This window comes from Dipodomys spectabilis, unplaced genomic scaffold (assembly GCF_019054845.1).
Source record: "Dipodomys spectabilis isolate Male_0828 unplaced genomic scaffold, ASM1905484v1 ptg000009l, whole genome shotgun sequence".
Lineage (NCBI taxonomy): Eukaryota > Metazoa > Chordata > Mammalia > Rodentia > Heteromyidae > Dipodomys > Dipodomys spectabilis.
This window is the reverse complement of record NW_024870686.1, coordinates 6,757,846-6,777,499: the sequence shown is the minus strand read 5'-3', so window position 1 is coordinate 6,777,499 and position 19,654 is coordinate 6,757,846. Positions and strand designations below refer to the sequence as shown.

Sequence of the window (19,654 nt, the reverse complement as noted above, 5' to 3'; positions counted from 1 at the left end):
TTGGAGAACCACAGGACTGGACTTACCCATCTATTCAGCACTTGCGATTCATTTCTCATGACCCTTTCTATTTCTTTTCTGATCTATTGTTTTAGAGATGATATACAGCAGGGTTACCTTTACATACAGCAGGTAATAAGCACACGTCCTTTTGCCTAGTGTCACCTGTTCCCTTATTCTCCCATTCCCTCCTACCTCCTCCTAGGAGGTGCATAGCTCACTTTCCTCAGTGTTCAGTGTGCTCTGCTGCTGCACCTTTTCACCCTTCTCCCTCTGATTCTGTGCCTCCCCCACCCTCTCACAGATGTGCACGTGAGTATAAGGCAAAGAATAGAGTCAAGCCACCGGGCGCCAGTGGCTCACACCTGTAATCCTAGCTACTCACGAGGCTGAGATCTGAGGATCGCGGTTCCAAGCCAGCCCGGGCAGGAAAGACTGAGACTTATCTCTAGTAAACCACCAGAAAACTGAAAGTGGCATTGTAGTCCAAGTGGTAGAGCGCTAGAGAGTTCAAGCCCCACGACCAACCAATAAAAAAAAAATAGTCATCAGGAAAAGAAAAAAGTCCTTTGTTTCCACATCTTTGAAGTTTGTTTCAGTATGTATGTTATTTTATATCCGTATGTTGAGGCTCTTTGGTATGGCACCTTTGTCTTTTGAAAAGCAAGAACGATAATGGGACTTAGTCACTACAATGGCTTGTACAGCACAAGTAAGGGTTCCTTTCTTCTATGGCTGCTATGGAGGAGGGAAATGGTGCTTTGTGGAGGGAGGAAGTCAGGGTCTTCCTGCCTTGGCATTGATATTGGGGACATAGTTTCTGTGCATCTTAGTTTCCTAATCTGTAAATGGAAGAAGCTTGAAAATGTTTTTGTGGTTATTTCACTTTGTCTGGCATCCCATTTTGTCTGCTTCAAGTTACTTCCTAGGTATCTCTTGGTCCTGTCCCCATGTCACTGTGCCGAGGTGGTGCACCTGCCAGGGATAAGGCATTTCAGAAGAGCATCCTGAAGAAGTGTGGGATGGAATCCATGTGGCAGGACCCTTCTGGTCTAGTGCAGAGTGTCCGTGTTGCTCAGAGTTCACAGTGGGGGTGAGGTGCCTGGCACAGACTAAGTCAGGATCAGTGCTGGTTGAATATAATCTTAGAGGGTCTTAGGGGACCTCAGTTGTGGACATGCTTGTGGGTGTGTAGGGGTGGGTATGTGTGTGAGAGAGAGAAATAATCTCACATGGGTGTATTTCTGCAGACAGGATGAAGCATCGGGATCATACTTCCCATGGAAGGCAGTTCCTTATTATATGCCCAGAATGTGTAGTCAGATGCCCTGCTGAACTGTCTCTAAAGAGTCTTCAAGATACATCTGAAGTAGCCTCCAAAAGTAACCTGGGCCTCCAAGCCACAGAACAGCTGGTCCCTCACGCAGCAGTGATTGGCACAAACACAAACAAGTAGTTCACCTAGCCATCTCCTGGTGTGCTCAGCAGGTGGGCACTGCCCTCTGCTGGCAGAGGGGCACTAGCTGGAGGAGCTGGAAGAAGAGGTAGCCTTAGGTGTCTGGAGCCACAATAGTCACTCAAGCCTGGACCACAGAGAGATGATGAGTTTTGGGGTCCCACCTTCCATCCACCTACCACAACGTGCACCCCAAAATTGCCAGCCCACGATCTCACCCCATCCTCCACTGCAGCTCAGCTGGACTCTGCCACTCAGAAGCAGCCCTGCCACCAGGTGGCGCTGCCAGCTCTGGCACGTGTGTGATTGAGCGCTTGAGGCCTAAGCCAGACCTAGACAGGCATGGGGGGGCGGGGCAGGGGGTGTGGGCTGGTGGCCAGGGGCTTCCTTCTTGGGTCACCTTCACCCACCCCGGACCCACGCCACCCACTTCACAGCTGTCCCTCAGCAACCCACCTAATGTCTCCTCTGAAACTCCCCTTTCGGCACCCCTGCCCCACACCTAGGCCACACTACCACCACCGCTCTACACTGCCCCAGTGCACACGAACCACCCCACTGTGTTGAGGAGCCCAGTCCCCAGCGCCCCGCCCCCACCGGCCCAGTGCCCGGCCCCCCTCCCCCGCCCCTTCCCACCTGCATCGGGAAGGCAGCTCCGACTCTGCTCTCCACTTAGTGAGCAAGTGGACTGAGGCCCACAGCCGTGAGCACGGTAGGTACCGCGCCCCATGCCTCCTCTGTTGAGTCCCTCTTTGCACCCCTTCCTCCCTGTCCTCCCCCCTGTCTTTCTCTCCTCTCAGCAGTGGTTCTTACCTAACTGCAGGGAGCCTTCCTCCCTCTTCCTTCATCTTCCCTGCTGCAAGAGTGGACACCATGGTCGCACAGCCGAAAGGAGCGGAGCCTGTGGTGGCTCCCACACAACACACAGCCTTGTCCCCTGCACGGGCTGGGCCTCTTCTAGCTGCTACCTGCCGTCTGCTCGTGCCTGACATCCCCAGAGGAGACCTACACAGATGGCCCGGCGGCTCGCGGGGGTTTCTGCTGTCAGAAGCAGCTGAACATGGATCCTTGGGCCTGCCGAGCCCTGGTGTCTGTCTCGGGCCAGAGACTGAGTCTGGCTCCGCATCCAGAGCGCACAGGCCCTCTGAGCAGGCCCTTGAGGCGTGTGGAGCAGGGCAAGGTTAGCGGCTCTGGTTCAGCCTAGTCCTGGATCCGACCTGGTGGGGCTGTGTGGCTGTGGGCACTTGCAGCACCCACGTATGAACAGGCGGGCAGTGGGCTTTCGGCAAGCCCTGAGCCCGGGGGTTGACGGGCAGCCAGAACGGCTCCTGCTTCATCCTCATGCTTCTTTGTTTGAATAATGCTTTCTCCTGCACCATGGGAAGGCGCCGCTGCCGCCAGGCCCTCTGCTTTCCATGTCATTTCTCTTCTACTCGCAGTAGGCTTCTGGTGCTGCTCAGTGCCAGGAAGCCGGCCTTCTACAGTATACAAAGAGCAGCCACAGGCAAATCCTGCCCCCATGCAACATGGTCAAAATGGTCAGGGGCAAAATGGTCAGGAGGCGGATGCTTGTCACGTACAGACTGCTTAGGCTGTTGGTTGATTTTCACATTTCTCTTGGAACCTTCTACCAAGCAGCCAAAGCATCCTTCACTGGCAGTTGTGTCATGCTGGCCTCCTATAGAGATCTAAAAGAAGCCAGGCACTGGTGGGTCATACCTGGATTCCTAGCTACTCAGGAGGCTGAGATCTAAGGTTCTTAGTTCTAAAGCCAGCCCACGCAGGAAAGTCTGTAAGATTCTTAGCTCCACTTAATCACCAAAAAAGCCGCAAGTGGAAGTGTGGCTCAAGTGGTAGAGCAAAAAGATGATCAGGACTAGCACCTGGTACCTGAGTTCAAGCCCCAGGACCTGCACCAAAAACAAAAAAAAAAATCTACAAGAAGGGAGAGCTGCTGTCTCACCCGCGAGTGCTCTCTACCAAAGACTGCAGGTCCCACCAAGTCAGAATCCTAAACTGAATCTCAAGTTGTGATCAGGCCACTGTCAGGAAAGGGTCATGCCCTGCCAGCCACATGCTCCTCAAGAAACCGCAAGGAAGGCAGCTGCCCTGGCTTGGGTGCTTCACCAGGCTGGACTGTGCCTCCAAATGGCTTTTGGCGTGGAAGGGGGAGGCGAGGAGGAGCTGGTACTGGCGAGGCAGGTGCTTCCCTGAGAACTCGGACTGTGTGTTCACAGGAGACAGCAGTGTCCTGTGGTGCCTCCCGGTCCCTCCAGAAGTCCCATGAGAGCTGGTGTAAGCTAGTACCATTGAGGAGCAGTGCGAAGCTGTGAAGATCATGAGGTGGGACCCCTGGCTCATGGCGCCTCCTGTGTCTTTTCAGATGCGCTGGCTCCCTCCCTCCGAGGCTACTTCTCAGGGCTGGAAGTCCCGTCAGTTCTGCTGAACGCTGTGTGAGTACTTGCTCTGTGCAGAGCATGTGGATGCATGTGGTCCATGCTGCGTGTCTGCAGACAGCAGCGGACACCTCTTCTACACACCCAAACCTTCTGCACTATCCTGGTTGTTCATCCAAGGTATCTCCTTCAAGAGAAGGTTTGCGTCTTGAAGGAAAGTGAGAGATGGGGACTGTACTGCTTTGGGGGGGTTGGTTGGTTTTTTAATGTTAAAATCGGATTCTTGTGCATTCAACTTTGCAACTAAGCTGTCAGCGCCAGTTTCTAGAGAACACGTTTAGGAAATTTTTTATAGAATGGTGGCATAGCTGCTCTCAGCATTAAACAAAAGCCTTGCTCAAGCTGAAAGGAGTAAGTCATCCACTGAAATGCTTAAGTTTCTCTTATGCTGTTCTTATAGGCTTGCCTTACGTGTTTTGAGTTAGGTGGTTGTTTTGTTGATCTGGGGTTCCAACTAAAGGCCTTGTGCTTGCTAAGTACAGTCTACCACTTGAGCCATGTCCCCAGCCCAAGATTTCTTTTTGTCTTGATGGGAACAGTGTTATCCACTTTGGCTTCCCGCTGCCATCTGGCACCAGAAAATACTTGTTACTTCATAAAGCCACCAGTAGAATTTTCCTTATAAATGGGGAAGTGACAGCATTTCTCCAAAACTTCTAAGGGCTTTCTGTAGTTTAGTGTGGTCACTGGATCCCTGTCAAGGGCAGAGTAGCCCTCGGTGTGTGACTTCAATGAATTGTCAGAAAAATGAGAGGAGGGTGGAACAGACCTTCATCCCGTTGGAAACATGGGAGACTCCTGGCAAGCTGTGCGCCCATGTGTCAAACACTAACATTTTAGTCATGGGCCTTAGAGAACTTCTATTTGAAGATAAAAATAGTTCCAAGTAGAACTGATACTCCATTTCTTCCCCCATCACTACAGCTGAGTTCCATGTGCTGTGAGAGGTCACTTGAGGCGCTAGGGCCTCTGTGGAAAGAACTGGCCTCTGGCGACCTGGGTTCTAGTCGAGTGGAGATGAGTTTGCGAGCACTCTTGGCTGAAAGGTAACAGGAATGACGGATGCCAGAGCTGGCCTCGTGAAGCTCAGTGCCCTCTTATGGGAAGGAAGAGCTCTGAGTAGGATTTTTAAACAGTGCTGGCATTTGTTCTCCACAGGCAAGTTGCCCCTTTGGCCCAAAGTGTCAGTTGGTGGGGCAGGCCCCTTTCCCCATCCAGGGAGCTGCTGCGTTGGCCTCCCTCAGTGTAGTTCTGAGCTCAGCATTTCCAGCTGAACTCCTGCCCTGAGTCACAGGGAGGCCTTTGTTTTCCAAGGAAGAGCTTCACCCAGCGGGAGCCAGTGAACCCAGACCAGAGGCACAGCAGAGCTGGGCAGGTGCTCTAGGAACAAGAAGAATATGGTGATTTCTATGAGTGAAGAGCCTTCAGTATGGAGATGTCTGTTGGTGGAGAATGTGTGTCAATGCTGACACAAGGGTCTGGAGAAGGGCTTTAGGGCTTTTAAGCATTTATATATAGGCTGAAAGGAAGGCAAGCATGATTTTCACTCAAAGATCCTAGGCTGGGCATCAGTGGTTCATGCCTGTAATTGTAGCTACTCAGGAGCCTGAGATCTGAGGATTGCGGTCCAAAGCCAGCCCAGGTAAGGATGTCCATGAGAATCTTATCTAAAAACTAACCACCAAAAAAACAGAAGCAGAGCTGTGATAGAATACTAGCCTTGAGTGTAAAAGGTAAAGGGACAATGCCAAGCCCAAAGTTTAAGCCACAGTACCATACCAACACTTAAAAAAGTAAAAGAAAAGCATCTGGTCTTTATCTGTACCAGTACCAGGCTATCAACTCAGGGTCTTGCAAATACTGGGCTTGTTTGTCTGGCACTGTGCTACTTAAGCTATGCCTCCAGCCCAGCTTTTTTTGCTGGAATTTTCTGTCGCAGCTGGCCTCATACCTCACTCTTCAGATTGAGCTTCAATTGCTTGAATGATAGATTTGAGCCACTAACACCTGGCTCAACTCACTGTAATTATTTCCAGTTCATAATACTCCAAGCCCATTAAGAAAGCCTGTTAGCCAGAGGCAGCAATGGCCACCAAAATAGTTCTAGCGATTATTCGCCTTTCAACGTACAGATCTGAATCAAAGCATACAAGTCTCCTGAGGATAGCTTATCATGGACTCTAGGCCAGACTTTTACCGCTGTCCGGAGAAAGGCAAGAAGGGAAGTGAAGAGGGAGTGTGGGTAATAGTACCCATTACTGCTGCTCTCAGAATGAGGTCCACTCAGTTATGGAGCCATTGCTGCAGCTATGGTCTCTTGCATCAAATTCTTTCCAAGACAGCTAATACTCCAAGCTACGTAATCCTAGGGAAATGTAAATTAGAATTGGAAACTGTGGTACTGATGAGCTAATATAAACACATTGCAGCAAAACAAGTTTGTCAAAAACAAACAAACAAAAGTGCTCCTCCCCCCCCCCCCCCCCCCCCCCCCGTGCCACTGTCCCAGCAGCCTCCTCCATTCCTGGGAGAATTCTCTTATGTGTGGTCTCTGCAATCACATGAGGGCAGTAAAATTGCCAGGTATCAGACACCACACCCTGCGTGTCACTCACTCCTGGTGTAATGGAGTGTCAAGTGACATTTCTCAAATCCTAAAGTCTACCGCCTGCTCTCTCAGAGGCTCTTGGGATTTTTAATTTATCCATTCTGGCCTCTTAGTGCTAAAGAGAAAGTAATGACCAGAGATGTCAGCTAAAGTAGCTCCTACGTAAACATGCGTGTGTCTGCTGTGTGCAAGATCCATTCTGTGCCCCCTACAAGGTCCAGGGTTTAACACGATCGTGGTGTGCACGTCATACACAAGACCACCGTGCCAGGTGCACATCTCCTCTCTGTCCTGGTGCTGAGTGTGCTAAGCGTGCGGCCTGATGGATGGTGCTGTTTGTCTGCATGCCGTAGCTCCCCATCACTCAAGTTTTGGTAATGATTCAGCCGTGTGGCCTAGAACCACAGAGTGCGCGATACTGTGTGGAAATGATCGGTTTGCCATACACATGAAGAGCCAGAGGAGCAAGCTTTTTGTCACGCTCTAGGTCATCAGAGTCACACAGCCTTCCTGGTGGGATTGGGGGCAGTGTAGATCGGGAATATTCTTAGAACTCATGAGATTTACCAGCCGTGTGCACCAGCTGGCTGTAGCTGTGCTCTGCAAAGGTAGCTCCCTGTGTGAGACCTGGACATTGAGTCTTGGTGGCCCAACAGCTCAGCTCAGCTCAGCCCACCTGCCTAACCCTCCTGTTCCCACCACTCTTCATCAGCTTTTCAGAGACATGCAGGTGGCTTGTGCGCTCCGCTTGAAAGAACGAATGCATCTGGGGGTCATCTCAGAGCCCACCAAGGCAAGCCCACTGTCTGCACAGCCATGGTTGTCATCGTTTCAAAGTGGGGGGCTTCTGAAAATGGAGGGTCGGGGTTAGGGAGCCTTCCTGATCAACTTAAACCCAGAGACGACGAGTCAGTGTGACTCCTTCAGCCAGCAGCATTGCACCGGCGAGAGGCAGGGCTGGGCGAGCATGGGGAGCTGCTTGCTTTTGTTTGTGAGGGCGAATATTTGTGTCCTTAAATAACCCAGCTTTTACCAGGAAACTAGATTCATGCATACTCATCTGTAAGCGTCCTCCCAGTGGAACTCTAGGGAAAGCGTTTTTCCCCTTAATTCCAAGAAGACACAAGTCCAGGAGGGCAGCCTTCCTTCGGGCTCCCCAGCTTGCCCTCCTTCGGCCTCCAGTGCCAGCCACACCCTCAGCAGTGTCCAAGTCCGAGTCCAGGACTCAGAGTTAGATTTTGTTACTCTCCATCACCTGATCCAGGAAGCCCTGTGTGTTGGAAACTGTCTCTCTCGGACAGGGTTAAAAAAAAATCAGCCTGACCAGAATGGAAGTTTGAGAACTACTAGGGGGCAGAAGCATTGGTACTGACATGCTTGGAGCTAGGCTCCTTTCCTTGGCACCAGGAAGTCTGTGGCCAACAGCTGGCCCAGAAACAGGCCTGCAGGTGAAGAGTTTTTGCTGAGTCTCTGCTCCTTCATATTTTAAACGCTGAGCCCTCCTGTGGCGTCGAGGACACGTTCACAGATGTGTTTCCTTTGGGCTTTGTTTTCCAGAAGGTGCTGGGAGCAGAACTTAGTCACTGAGCTGTATGACAGCACACAACTCTCCTATGGCCTGCGGCTGTCCAAAGCTGTTTGGGCCTGAGACAGCTCCTCGCACTCCCCCAGGACTAGTTGCCATTCTGAGCCTGTGTGCAGCCCCAGAGTGTTTGGGACAGTGCTCAGGGCTAGCACACAGTCCAAGGGAATCTAACCACATGTCCACTACTTCTGTCTGGGCCCCACAAGCACCTTACACTGCTCCACCAAGCCCCGAGGTCACTTTCCTGGCTGCCGACTTGCCACACTACTTGTAAGGTGGCTCTGCGGTGGCAGCTAACCTCAGCTTGGCATCAGAGCCTTTGGTCCCTTTGTCCTGGCTCCCTCAGCGGATAGGCAGGTTGGAGTTGGAGGTGTGGCTAGATTGGTAGAGTGCTAGCCAATGAGCAAGAGCATCAGGTACCAAGTTCAAGTTCTAGTCGTAGACCTACGAGAGGGGGGAAAAAACCAGGCTGGCCCCACAGGCACCTATAGGAGAGGCTGCTGCACAGGCTTAATGGGAAATCTGTCCACCCAGGTCCCAGGTGTGTGATGGCGGCTGCAATCTGTCTTGGGGATATTAATGACATCTTCTCTGGTGGCGACTGCTGTCCAGCTGTTCTGCAAAACTGGAGCTTTCAGGTGAGTGCTAAAGGCAGATGCTGATGGGTATGGGCAAGATGGCACCAGCAGAACCTGCCAGGTAGGTCCACATTCCTGGCACTTCCCCTTTAGGTGGTTTGGCAGGGAAGATTCAAGTAGTCTTCAAAGTGCACTGTGGTGTTCTTAGGTGAACTGGCTTTACATACTTGGCTTTCCACTAGCATCTTTAAATGAAGTGTTTCCGTTGCAGCTCCTACGCTTTGTTTACAAATGGAGCATGTTGTTGGAAACCTATCTAAGATGTATGTTCCCCTTGACCTTATCCAGAGATGCTGAATGACAGGTTTTTGTCCTGGGTCACCCTCAAATTCAAGATCCTCCTGCTTCCATCTCAAGTGCTGAGATTACATGTGTGTATCACCATGCTCAGCCCTAGTTGGTAGTCTTTTTTTTTTTTTTTTTTTTTTTGCTGGTCCTGGGGGCGGGGGGCGGGAGGGGGGGGCCTTGAACTTTGGGCCTCAGTAGTGTCTCTGAACTTCTTTTGCTCAGGGTGCACCGCTTGTGGCTTTTTTGAGTAGTTTATTGGAAAAGTCTTATGCCCAGATTGATTTCAAACTGTGATCCCCTGATCTCAGCCTCCTGAGTAGCTAGGATTACAGGCGTGAGCCATGGGTGCCCTGATAGTTGTCTTCAAAAGTAATAGCATCCATTTCCAGAGGTGACCTGCCTGCCAGGCACCTCATGCAGGGGCTTCCGTCTGCAAAGCTTTCCTGGCATCCTGCCACAGGCCAGCAGACAGCAACTTTTGCCTCAGTTTATGCCAAATAAGGTGTCAGATTCCATCGCTAATAGGGGCCTATAAAAAAAGATGTGTCACCGGAGTGGGCAAGGTGCCTGCTGGGCCAGGCAGTGGTGGCCAAGTTGGTGATGGCATTTATAGGGCTCGGCACTGTTCGGTGTTTGCTCAGAATGCATGCATCTGGAATGCACAGGCCGCTGCCTCTGCAGTAAGGTCATGCTCCCTTCTGCCGGCTTTCCTCCATGACATGAGCATTTCCCACATTCACCCCACGGCTTCTGTGGCCTTTGACTCTGATAGCTTTTCCTTTGGTCATGGTTCTCGGTAGGAAACTCATGATATCCTTGTTTGTATTATCACTCAAACTCCTCCAAAAGTCAGTTTTCTTTCCCTTCCTCTGGGGAAATTAAAAGGCCTATTTAAAGCCCCCATGCAAATTTTTTTGAAATCAGGTTAATCTTGATCCATTTTCCCACCAGGGCCTCAAGCTATGGCCAGCCTTACACTTAACTTTGCTTCCTCTTATTTTGCTTGTGACACTGGGGATTGAACTCAAGGCCTTGTGCTGGCCAGGCAGGCAATCTACCACTTGAGCCACCCTCAGCTCCACTTTCCAACATTTTGGTGATTAGTTGGAGATGAGTCTCATGGACTTTCTTGTCCAGGCTGGCTTTGAGCCATGATCCTCAGATCTCAGCCTCCTGCGTAGCTAGGACTACAGGTGTGAGTCACTGGCACCCTACTTACACTTTTTTCATGTAGTAAAGCAACTGAACTGTCATTCTAAGCACAAGAACCAAATCTAGGCAACTGGAGCTGGTGGTGATTTTGTGCCAGACAAATGACAGGCCTTGGGGGTAGTGTGGAAGTGGGGACAAGTATCTTGGTACAGAGTAGGTTCTGATTGTGGCTGTTCTGTTCTTCAGGCCACAGGGGTTATAGGCATGAGTATAGAGGAGGCCCATCCAAAACTGAGGACAGATGACACTTTAAGGGATGATATGGATGATGGCTGTGGAAGAAAGATTACTATCTATCCCTAGGTCTAGACTTGCTTTGGTGTGTGGAGCTGTGCACTGACTCAGCCAGGGAGGCTAGAGATTGGTATCTTTGGAGCAGGGAAAGTTATTCCAAACTCCAGAAGACTTCCCCTAGGGGCTACATAGGCCATGGACTTTGTAGCCCAAGGACTTTGAACTTCCTTTTATTACAAATTAGCTATCAGTAGTTGAATCAAACTAAACTCATTAATTGCAGACCTTTGTGATGAGGTGTGCTGTGCTTATTTAGAGTTGGATGGAGAGATTCTTTGACTTCTGGTGAAAATGAATCAATGAGAAGAGTTTAACTTGGAAAGATATATAGAGATAGAAAAGGCCAGGATGGTTTTTTTCTCAGCACTGGGAGCAAAAAGCTGCAAACTACCCCCCATAGTGGCAGTTTAGGTGGTGATGTGTTCCGTTCTCTTGCAGTATTGTGAGTCCTTTTGGGAAAGGCTTGGTGAAAAGAATCCGTGTCTCTTCACCCGGCTGGCCCACTGGCCTTCATGGTGCTTCATGTTCCCGGATGTCTTTGGATTCTGTTTAAATGTCCTTGTTAATACATTCCAAGGTTTGAACTCCATTCCTAGCTAAACCTCTTCCTTGTTTACAGAGACTGAAATAGCCACATTTTGACCTTGTGTTCATTCTGGGAACATTGATGGCAGTGTGGTTACATTCTTTTCCCATGCGAGAATTATATTGACATGGCAAAGTTCTGGAAAGCTCAGGAAACTACTACAGACTCTTGATTCCTTCTCTTCTCCCTTCCTGTACTTCAAAAGATCAGCCTTTCTAATCAGCCAAAATCACTCAGGCCTTTACACTCTTCTTCCTGTACAGAGGTGCAGGGAGAAGAGAACTGAGCTTTACAAAGCTTGACCCTTGCTTCCTCCTTTCCCCCCTCCCTCCCTTTCCCCAGGGAGCTTCCCAAAGCCCCCTCAAGGCTGGTGGGCAGAGCACAGCATGGGACCCCCAGCAGATCTCCTGGCTCTAAGGCCTGGGTCTTATTAAGACCAAGGGCTGAAGGAAGGAATGAGAGGCAAAGAGGGAACAGCTTACATAAAGCAAAAGGAAAGACATGTACATATCATCTGATGTGGAAGAAATTGTATTGTCAAAGCTCATAGAATTCACAAACATTATAGACCACAATAATGACAATTTCCCTTGTGAAGGTTAAAATGTTTTTGTGGTATCACTTGGGATTCAGCAGCCCTTGGTCTAAAAAAGACCATTAGTGGCTCATTGCTCCCCTTTTATTTGACCTCTTAAGGGTCTGTTTCTGAATGACTTGGTGTTTTTGCCATATCTTCCTACAGGAAGGCCTGTAGGTTGATGGGATCACGAAGGTGGGCTTCACGAGACAGTATATTTTGTAGATGCTCTATAGTTGGTTAGGACCAAAGAAAGTACACACTGTGGGACAAACCTTCTTACACATCTGGGAATAGGGCACAGGTACCTTGCTGCCAAACACAGAAGACTCAAAGTAGCAAACTTGGTGCTGAACAGATGGCCGGACAAAGCTGGCTGTGTCAGGGAGTGGGGGTGCCATTCAGTGATGGGTTTGGGTTTAAGTATGTTGCCTTTAAGGTCTTGGCGGAAGTGTCCAGGGAGAAGCCGATAGGAATGAGGAAAGCAATGCCCTACACTTGGCTGTGAACCAGAAAGAGGGGGAGGCAAGCAGTGTGCACTTGCTTATGCTGTTGAGCTTCTGGAAAACAAGGCAGGTATCTAACTGGCCCCGGGCAAGCCCACCCATGCAAGCACAGTGAGTCTCTCCTTTCTATATCCATTGGTCCCTTTTGAGACTCTGTTGGTCTGTTGGGATGCAGCATCACGCTGTCTAGGCTGCTTTTCCAAGGTGGCCCTCTTAGGGCCCAGGGGGGTAACACAAACCCATACTGCTCCCAGAGTCCAGGACTGCCCTGTGCCATCCGCCATGAGTCACTCTAAAGTAGAAGCTCCACTGACTGCAGGGCTTTAGAAAGCTGCCAGGAACGGGGGCTGTGCCAGTTCTGTGAACCAGGGTCCTTGAGTGGAGGAGCCTTTGGCAGTTAAAGGGCAGCAGGTCAGGCATTGGTCCTCACATGTGACCTGCATGTACCAAGGATGGGTATGAGAAAACAGTGCACCCTTTGATCTCCTCACAGAGCATGTGGGCAGGCATCAGAGACAGACAAAAGGAATGAATGTCCTACAGGAGGTTGCTTACTTGTCCATCTTACTCAGAATAGCAGTTGGAAGTCCATGGGGTCACCAAAGACAGGGATCCTTCGAGAGCATTTCCAAATCAAGGCGCTCTCTTGTTTAAACTCTTATTTCTAGTACTGTTGTCTAAAAGCTAGGTTAAAGTTGGGAGCCGGTGGCTCATGCCTGTAATCCTACCTACTCAGGAGGCTGAGTTCTGAGGATTGCGGTTCAAAGCCAACCCGGGCAAAAAAGTCCCCATAAGACTCATCTCCAATTATACTACTCAAAATCAGGAATGGAGCTGTGGCTCAAACTGAGAGCACTAGCTTGGAGCAAAAGAGCTCAAGGACAAGCACCCAGGCCCCCAAGTACCAAAAAAAAGGAAAAAAAAAAAGATTGTCCCTTTTTCTGATTTCAGGATTTATTGCTAAATATGTTTTCCCAGTCTACCTTCGAACAGTTTTCAATGTTTTCTTTATAATGTCTTCCTACATACAAGTATTTGCATATACTTTGTGTTGCCAGTACCAGAGCCTGAACTCGGGTCCACTGGCTTTTAGTGGGCCTTTTTGTTCAAGGCTGGCACTCTACTACCTAAGCGACACCTTCAGTTTTCTTTGCTGGTTAATCAGAGATAGTTTCTTGGACTGGCTTCAAACCATAATCCTTAGATCCCAGACTCTTGAGTAACTAGAATTACAGGCATGAGCCACCAGCATCAAACCTGTGAACACCTTTTCTACAACCACATTCTGGTAAGATGGCAAGAAAATACAGGAGCTGGAAAAGTAAAATGAATGCCAGAAGGTTTTACAACATATCCTGAACCTAAATAGGTAAACCAAGCACTCAGGAGTCTGGGGCAGAAGGTTCTGGGGTAAGGCTTGACCACCTACACACAGAGTGAAACCTCTTGTTACATGAGCATTTCCTTGCAACTTCAGGGAGAGGTGGTTTTTGGTGGGAGGGAAGAAACTGAGAAGGGTCATGCTTTGTAGCCCAAAATGGCTTACAACTTGGGATTTTCCTGCCTCTGTGCTGGGAAGAGAGGGAGAGGTCTTTTAGGTTTGCTATAGAAAAGAAATGGAGGGGCTGGGAATGCAGTTAGTGGAAGACTGCTTGCCTTGTATGCGTGAAGCCTTGGGTTCGATTCTGTAGTACCACATAAACAGAAAAACCCAAAAGTGGTGCCGTGGCTTAAATGATAGAGTAATAGCCTTGAGAAAAAGAAGCTCAGGGACACTGCGCAGACCCTGAACTCAAGCTCCAAGAGATAAGAAACAGAATATATGCTACCCATGAATCATTGAAGCCATTAATGACTTGGGCAGTCTTTATATATGGTCACATAGTCACCTATAAACTCTCTCATAGGGAGCTGCAGCACTAGGGGATAGGACTGGATTCAATCTTCTAATCTGCTCTCTCGACCTACTTTATTTCAGGCTTGGAAAAACCTTGCCCAGTTTTGATCCCTTCAAGACTTTGCCACAGCCTCTATCACACATCTGTTTTTCTTAAAATAGATATAATAAAAATGTTTTACCCTTTTACACTGTAAAATTATAAGAAATAGTGTGTTATTTGTGAATGCATGGTCTGACATTTGTGTACTGTACAGTTGAGATTTTCAAACAAAACCTAAAAGTCAACAATCCAAGAAAGTGAGTATTTTTATACCAAACATTTTAAGTATGACGTATGAATTCTTACACTGGGTTGCATCACAACTTTTGTGCTTGATTTTGAATGCTTATAATTAGAAATATCTATTTTTTTTCCTCTTAAAAACAAGCTGCATGTTTCTAACTAGAATCAAAAGCTCCAGAATTGCATTGTGAATGTAGAGAATCTGTGCCTGGCCCAAGTCCAGGATATTTTAGTGTTGTGTTGTTAGACCTGTTCTCTGAAATACAAGGTGGAGAATTCGGTGGATAACCTGTGAGACAATCGAAGCTTCTGCCTCAATGGCACATTCCCATCTGGGCATAGAAAACATTGGTGAAGCTGAGCAGATGTGCCGTTAGAAACCCTGTGGCTGCAGACTCTGGGTGCCAAGAGTTCTGTTTTGCAGTTTCTCTTTTTTCCTAGTGTGTGACTGACTGCTGATCACTACTCCCTTCCCACTCTGGGCCAGTGGAACTGTTGAGTCAGCCTCACCCATAAGGGAAACCTTGGCTTGGAGGCAGAGCCGACTTCGCTCACGTGGCTGCAATGGTCAGTGTATGTGTCTGAAGTGATTTTGCAAGACATCGGCCCAACTGAGCTGGTGTTCTGGAGTTTGAGCAGCACTGTGCCAAAGAGACCATCTATTGTGTACTCACTGCGAGACTCCCTACCACATGGCACGGATCAGGATGAAAGGAACGAGCGACCACGTGCAATGAGTACTGTTGGCTTTGCTTCCAGACTTGTTCAAAACTGAATGTCAGTGGACATTTGCAGAGTCAGCCAGCTCAGCTCTTCCCCCTCCCCCTATACAAGAGCCACGTGTGAAATTGTATTGGCCTCAGTTTCCCACTGCTGATATAGCTAGTCACAATCTGCTCATGTTAAACTTTCAGTTTTACTGATTATATACATGCTTGGTGTGAGGTTTTGTTTCATTATTTTTTCACTAGAAATGTTAAGATATATTAAAGGTCACCACAAATAAACTGGGCTAGGAGAGGCAGGCTCATCTTTCTTGCCGAAAATAAAAGGAAGCACCAGCTTGGGAACCCCGGCTACGTCACTGCTGCGGTCATGGACCTGCCCTTGGCATGAGGCTCTAAGTGAGAATCCTGAGGGAACCAGAGCCACTTCAGTTAGACTTTCCTAAACTGCTGAAAGGCACTTTTCTATTGTCATTTTAAGAAATAAACTCCTTACTCCAGCTATCACACTATTGCTTGTTTTACAAGATCAGCACAAATGTGTCCTATAATGCAAACTAGGAACCAGTCCTTCCCTGGCTACTAAAACACAGAGATGAAAGGAGGAACTGGGAGAGGCAGGGATGGACGATCTGTACAAATGCAGTCCTATAGCCATCAGAGCCCACCAGGACTCCTTCACAAACTCAGCTGACTGCCATCCACATCAGCTTACAAAGCCTGAGCTCAAGACTGTGCAAATTCTATTGAAGTATCACAAGTTTTTCTGCAGACTTAGCCAGGATGACAGGATTATATGCTCTCATCCTTCTAATTCTCAGCTAATTAGAACTATCACTGGTGAGTCATGTGATTTAGACTGCATATCACTCTGCCAGAGGAGACTGACCACCAAACACAAGTCATGGCCAGTGCCCTTGGATACATGGAGAGCTAACAGATGGCTTTGCAGAGCCATCTCCGGGTTCTGCAGGCTGAAGGCTTTCCCTTTGGCCATCTGTAAGCCTTTCACTTCCAGGCACCAGGACCGCAACAGCTGGCTCCAAAGGAGTGTTGTTATGAAATCACTGCCATTGCACAAGAAGCTTCAGGGTGGTTGATGAAACAGAGGTATTTACCAATTTAGAATAAATTCCACACGCATACCTACTGACCAATAACTTGAAACTGTAATGAAGTAGGTGTTCAACACCTGTCTTTCACTGAGCAGAAATGAGTAGTGTCATTTGGAATTTGAGATCAGGAAAATGTCCACTCCTATTCCCTTGTAACAGATTCTAATTTGTAGGCTCCACAATGTTAACAGCCATCTTTCAGTTTCATTAAAAAATGGACTCTTATGAACATAAAACTAATTTATACAACTAATCCGTACATTTAAAATAATGTGCCTTAGCCAGGTGCCTGTGGCTCACGGCTGTAATCCTCATTACTCAGGAGGCTGAGATCTGAGGATCACAGTTCAAAGCCAGGGCAGGAAAGTCTGTGGGACTCTTTAACAATTAACCACCAGAAAACCAGAAGTGGCGCTGTGGCTCAAGTGGTAGAGCGCTAGCCTTGAGCTGAAGAGCTCAGGGACAGCGCCAAGGCCCAGAGTTCAAGCTCCATGACTGGCATAATAGTAATAATAATGTGCCTTCTACCCACTGCTAACAAAATTTCAAATTAAAGGCACTTTGAGTTGTCCTGTTCAGGTTTCCAGTTTGCTCAACCCAGTGCTTACACAGCCACCTGACTTCCATGGATTCGTTATTGCCCCAAACCCTATCCCCACTTCAGATCCTGAATAGAGTGATGGAGGTATGGCTGATGTCCTAGATTGTGTCAGGGTCAAGCTATGGGCTCACATTTCTTCAGATGGCCTTGGGCAGAGAGGAATGCCCAGTGCTGAGAGCATGGACAGGTTTCCTGCTGCATCTCCTGTCTCTGCAGTCAACGCTCTTCCCTAGGAATTAGTACATGGTTTTCTCCACACTCAACTTTTAAACCATTTTGCAACACCCTCTCGTGACAGTTTTACAGTTCCTTAACCAAAGTTTCTGACCAGTGATTTTATCTCTCTGAAATACTAGTCCTCAAAATGCCTCTAACTCGATGATGATACCAAACTAAATGTAGTCACCAGTTTGAGAAAGATTCCAAAATTCAGACACTTTGAAGAGTTTTGCTAGAGGCCAATGGCTCATGCCTCTAATCCTAGCTACTAAGGAGGCTGGGATTTGAGGATTGCCATTTAAAGCCAGCCCAGTTAGTAAAATCCTTGAGAGTCTTCTCTATTAGCCTCCAAAAAGCCAGAAGTGCCTCTAGTGAAAAAGCTCAGGGACAGTGCCCAAGCCCTGAGTTCATTCCCCAAGGTACACAAAGAAATTTCTACACGCCTGCCTCAGTTGCAAAACATCCCAGATGGCACTGCCATATCTCACGGCGCCTCCGAACTGCCCAGGCTCGGCAACTCCATCCCCAGGTCTCCAAAGAAGCCAACGTGAACTCTGCTGTGGCTTGTCACTATCTGTAACATAACTTGCCACAAAGCATTCATTTGCTACCATTGCTAGGCCTCTCCTAGGAAGGCTGAGCAGGAAAGAAAATGGGGTCCTTCTGTTCCACCTAGAAAACTCACTTGTCCACCTAGAAAACTCACACTTGGAGATTATGTCCATTGATACCAAACTAGAAACTTTCATTTAACTTCAACCCACATTGTCTTCTTTTGAGCAAAAAATAGGCCCAAATGCAGTACAAAATGATGCTTGAATTAAAATATTTATCTGGTCAAAGAAACACTTTTCCCCTAAAATTAGGCCTCAGGTCTGAGCTGCTCAGCAAACATCCCCAGTATCATCTGAGTCAAGTGCAAGATAAACCAGTTCTTGGCATTTCTAAAGCTAAGCTTGCCAAATTCAAGCTGTGGTTTGCTTAGCAAACCACATGGCAGGCCCATGTTTTCTTTAAAAGGGGGGCAGAGGGGAAGGAAACTACAAGATTTTGCGCTGAACATCCTTTGCAAAATTCTGGTCATCTAAAAGGTCCCTGGGTCTTCACTAGCATCCTAAAACCACAGAACCACAGGAGTTTGCTGCCAGCCCACACAAACCAGGTCCTCTGGACTTGCAACAGAGTGCCCTTGTCAATCTGCTCTTGAGGGGCCCACGGCATTTCTACCCTAGTACAAACCAGGCCCATTCCCACTCAACCTCAGAGACCTCAGACCAGCCATGTCCAAGGTGGTTTGCCCGCCAACCAGAAAGCCTCTTACAAAGAGAAATGTGCCATTTAACCTACCGTCAGGGAGACCAAGGGCATCAGGCTGGACTATTCTAATTCCACATTCTCAAAGTGCTTCCACATGCTAAGGAAACCAAACAGGCCAGGAATGGGTATTCCATAGCTCGTTTAAGACATATCCGAGAGATCCTGGGCTCCCAACCCTCAGACTCCAACACTAGAAATGAACCATACATGTGAAGTACCAAAGGCAGCCACAACTGGCAACACCACGACGGTTCTAAGCACGGCACACAGCCTTGCTGCAGAGCCTCCCCCACCCCCATGCTGGTCTCAGTTTACAACCAAAAAGCCCATCCTTCACATGAATCATTTGAGAGTGTAAACAGTAGAGGAAGAATGGACACTGAGTCATGTTCTATACTGTGGGACTGACAAAAGCTAGACTGTACATATGCATTCCTCCCCTAGGACCCCCAGAACAAGGAATCATGGGATATTCCTGCACTGCCTTTGCTAACACTCTTCTCAACAGGTATCAAGTGTTCCTCCATCCCCAGGGTCCTGCCATCATCTGGCCATACGTAACAGGCAGCGACAGAACAGTCGAATGCTCTTTTATACTTTATCTATGCTCAACTGCATTTCTGTTAGCTCTCCCCTAAAAGCCTCCCATGGTTGTGATGAATTATAGATCCAGTGCACAGTACTGTCTCTGCCTCAATTCCCAGCTCTGCCTGTTCCCACTTGCTTCTAAATGGTAGTAGATCTGGCAGAGATGAGAATACAGCTTTATCTGGGAAATTCTAGGGGAAACACCCAGAAGAACTGCTAAAAAGACTTCATTATTATCATTGGACAGAACGAGACTCATCAATTTTCCACAAAGACCATCTTCCTCACACATTCCCCAGTATGCAATCTAACACATCATAGGAGATACGTTAGGGATCAAGGCTTAAAATTCAGAGGTAATAACATTATGAAATACTGAAATACTTTCCCAGGATCAAGAATGCCACAAAGATGTTAGCAAGACAAGTACTGGTGACTCACACCTGTAATCCCAGCACTCAGAAAGTTGATCTGAGAAGCACAGTTCAAAGCCAACCTGAGCAGGAAAAGTCCCAGAGACTCTTTACTTCCAATTCTCCACCAAAAAGTCAGACGTAGAGCTGTGGTTCAAGTGGTAGAATACTAGTGGTAATCACACAACCCGAGTTAAAGCCCTAATACTAGCACACGCATGCACACACGCACACATCCATCCAAACCAAACCAATAGGCAACAAAGTGAAATGATAGAACTGAAAAG

At 48.2% G+C, this 19,654-nt stretch overlaps 2 protein-coding genes across 4 annotated transcripts in view; both read left to right on the top strand.

Annotated features, from left to right (window-relative positions):
* Positions 1–15,618, top strand: part of Rbpms (RNA binding protein, mRNA processing factor) — a 176,788-nt gene extending 161,170 nt beyond the window's left edge. The window contains exons 7-9 of one of the 3 annotated variants that reach the window (XR_006150755.1): positions 3,840–3,909; positions 8,640–8,743; positions 14,831–15,618. Coding sequence is in view for 1 of the 3 variants with exons in the window: in XM_042699996.1 (XP_042555930.1) it covers positions 3,840–3,902 (63 nt within the window). In the remaining 2 variants the exon portion in view is untranslated. Of the gene's footprint in view, positions 1–3,839; positions 3,910–8,639; positions 8,744–14,184 lie in introns of all 3 variants that reach the window. The other 2 variants (XR_006150754.1, XM_042699996.1) reach the window with 2 other exon arrangements.
* Positions 8,667–19,654, top strand: part of Smim18 (small integral membrane protein 18) — a 46,753-nt gene continuing 35,765 nt past the window's right edge. The window contains exon 1 of the mRNA XM_042700009.1: positions 8,667–8,743. Within this exon, the coding sequence (XP_042555943.1) occupies positions 8,685–8,743 (59 nt within the window). The 5' untranslated portion in view covers positions 8,667–8,684. The remainder of the gene's footprint in view (positions 8,744–19,654) is intronic.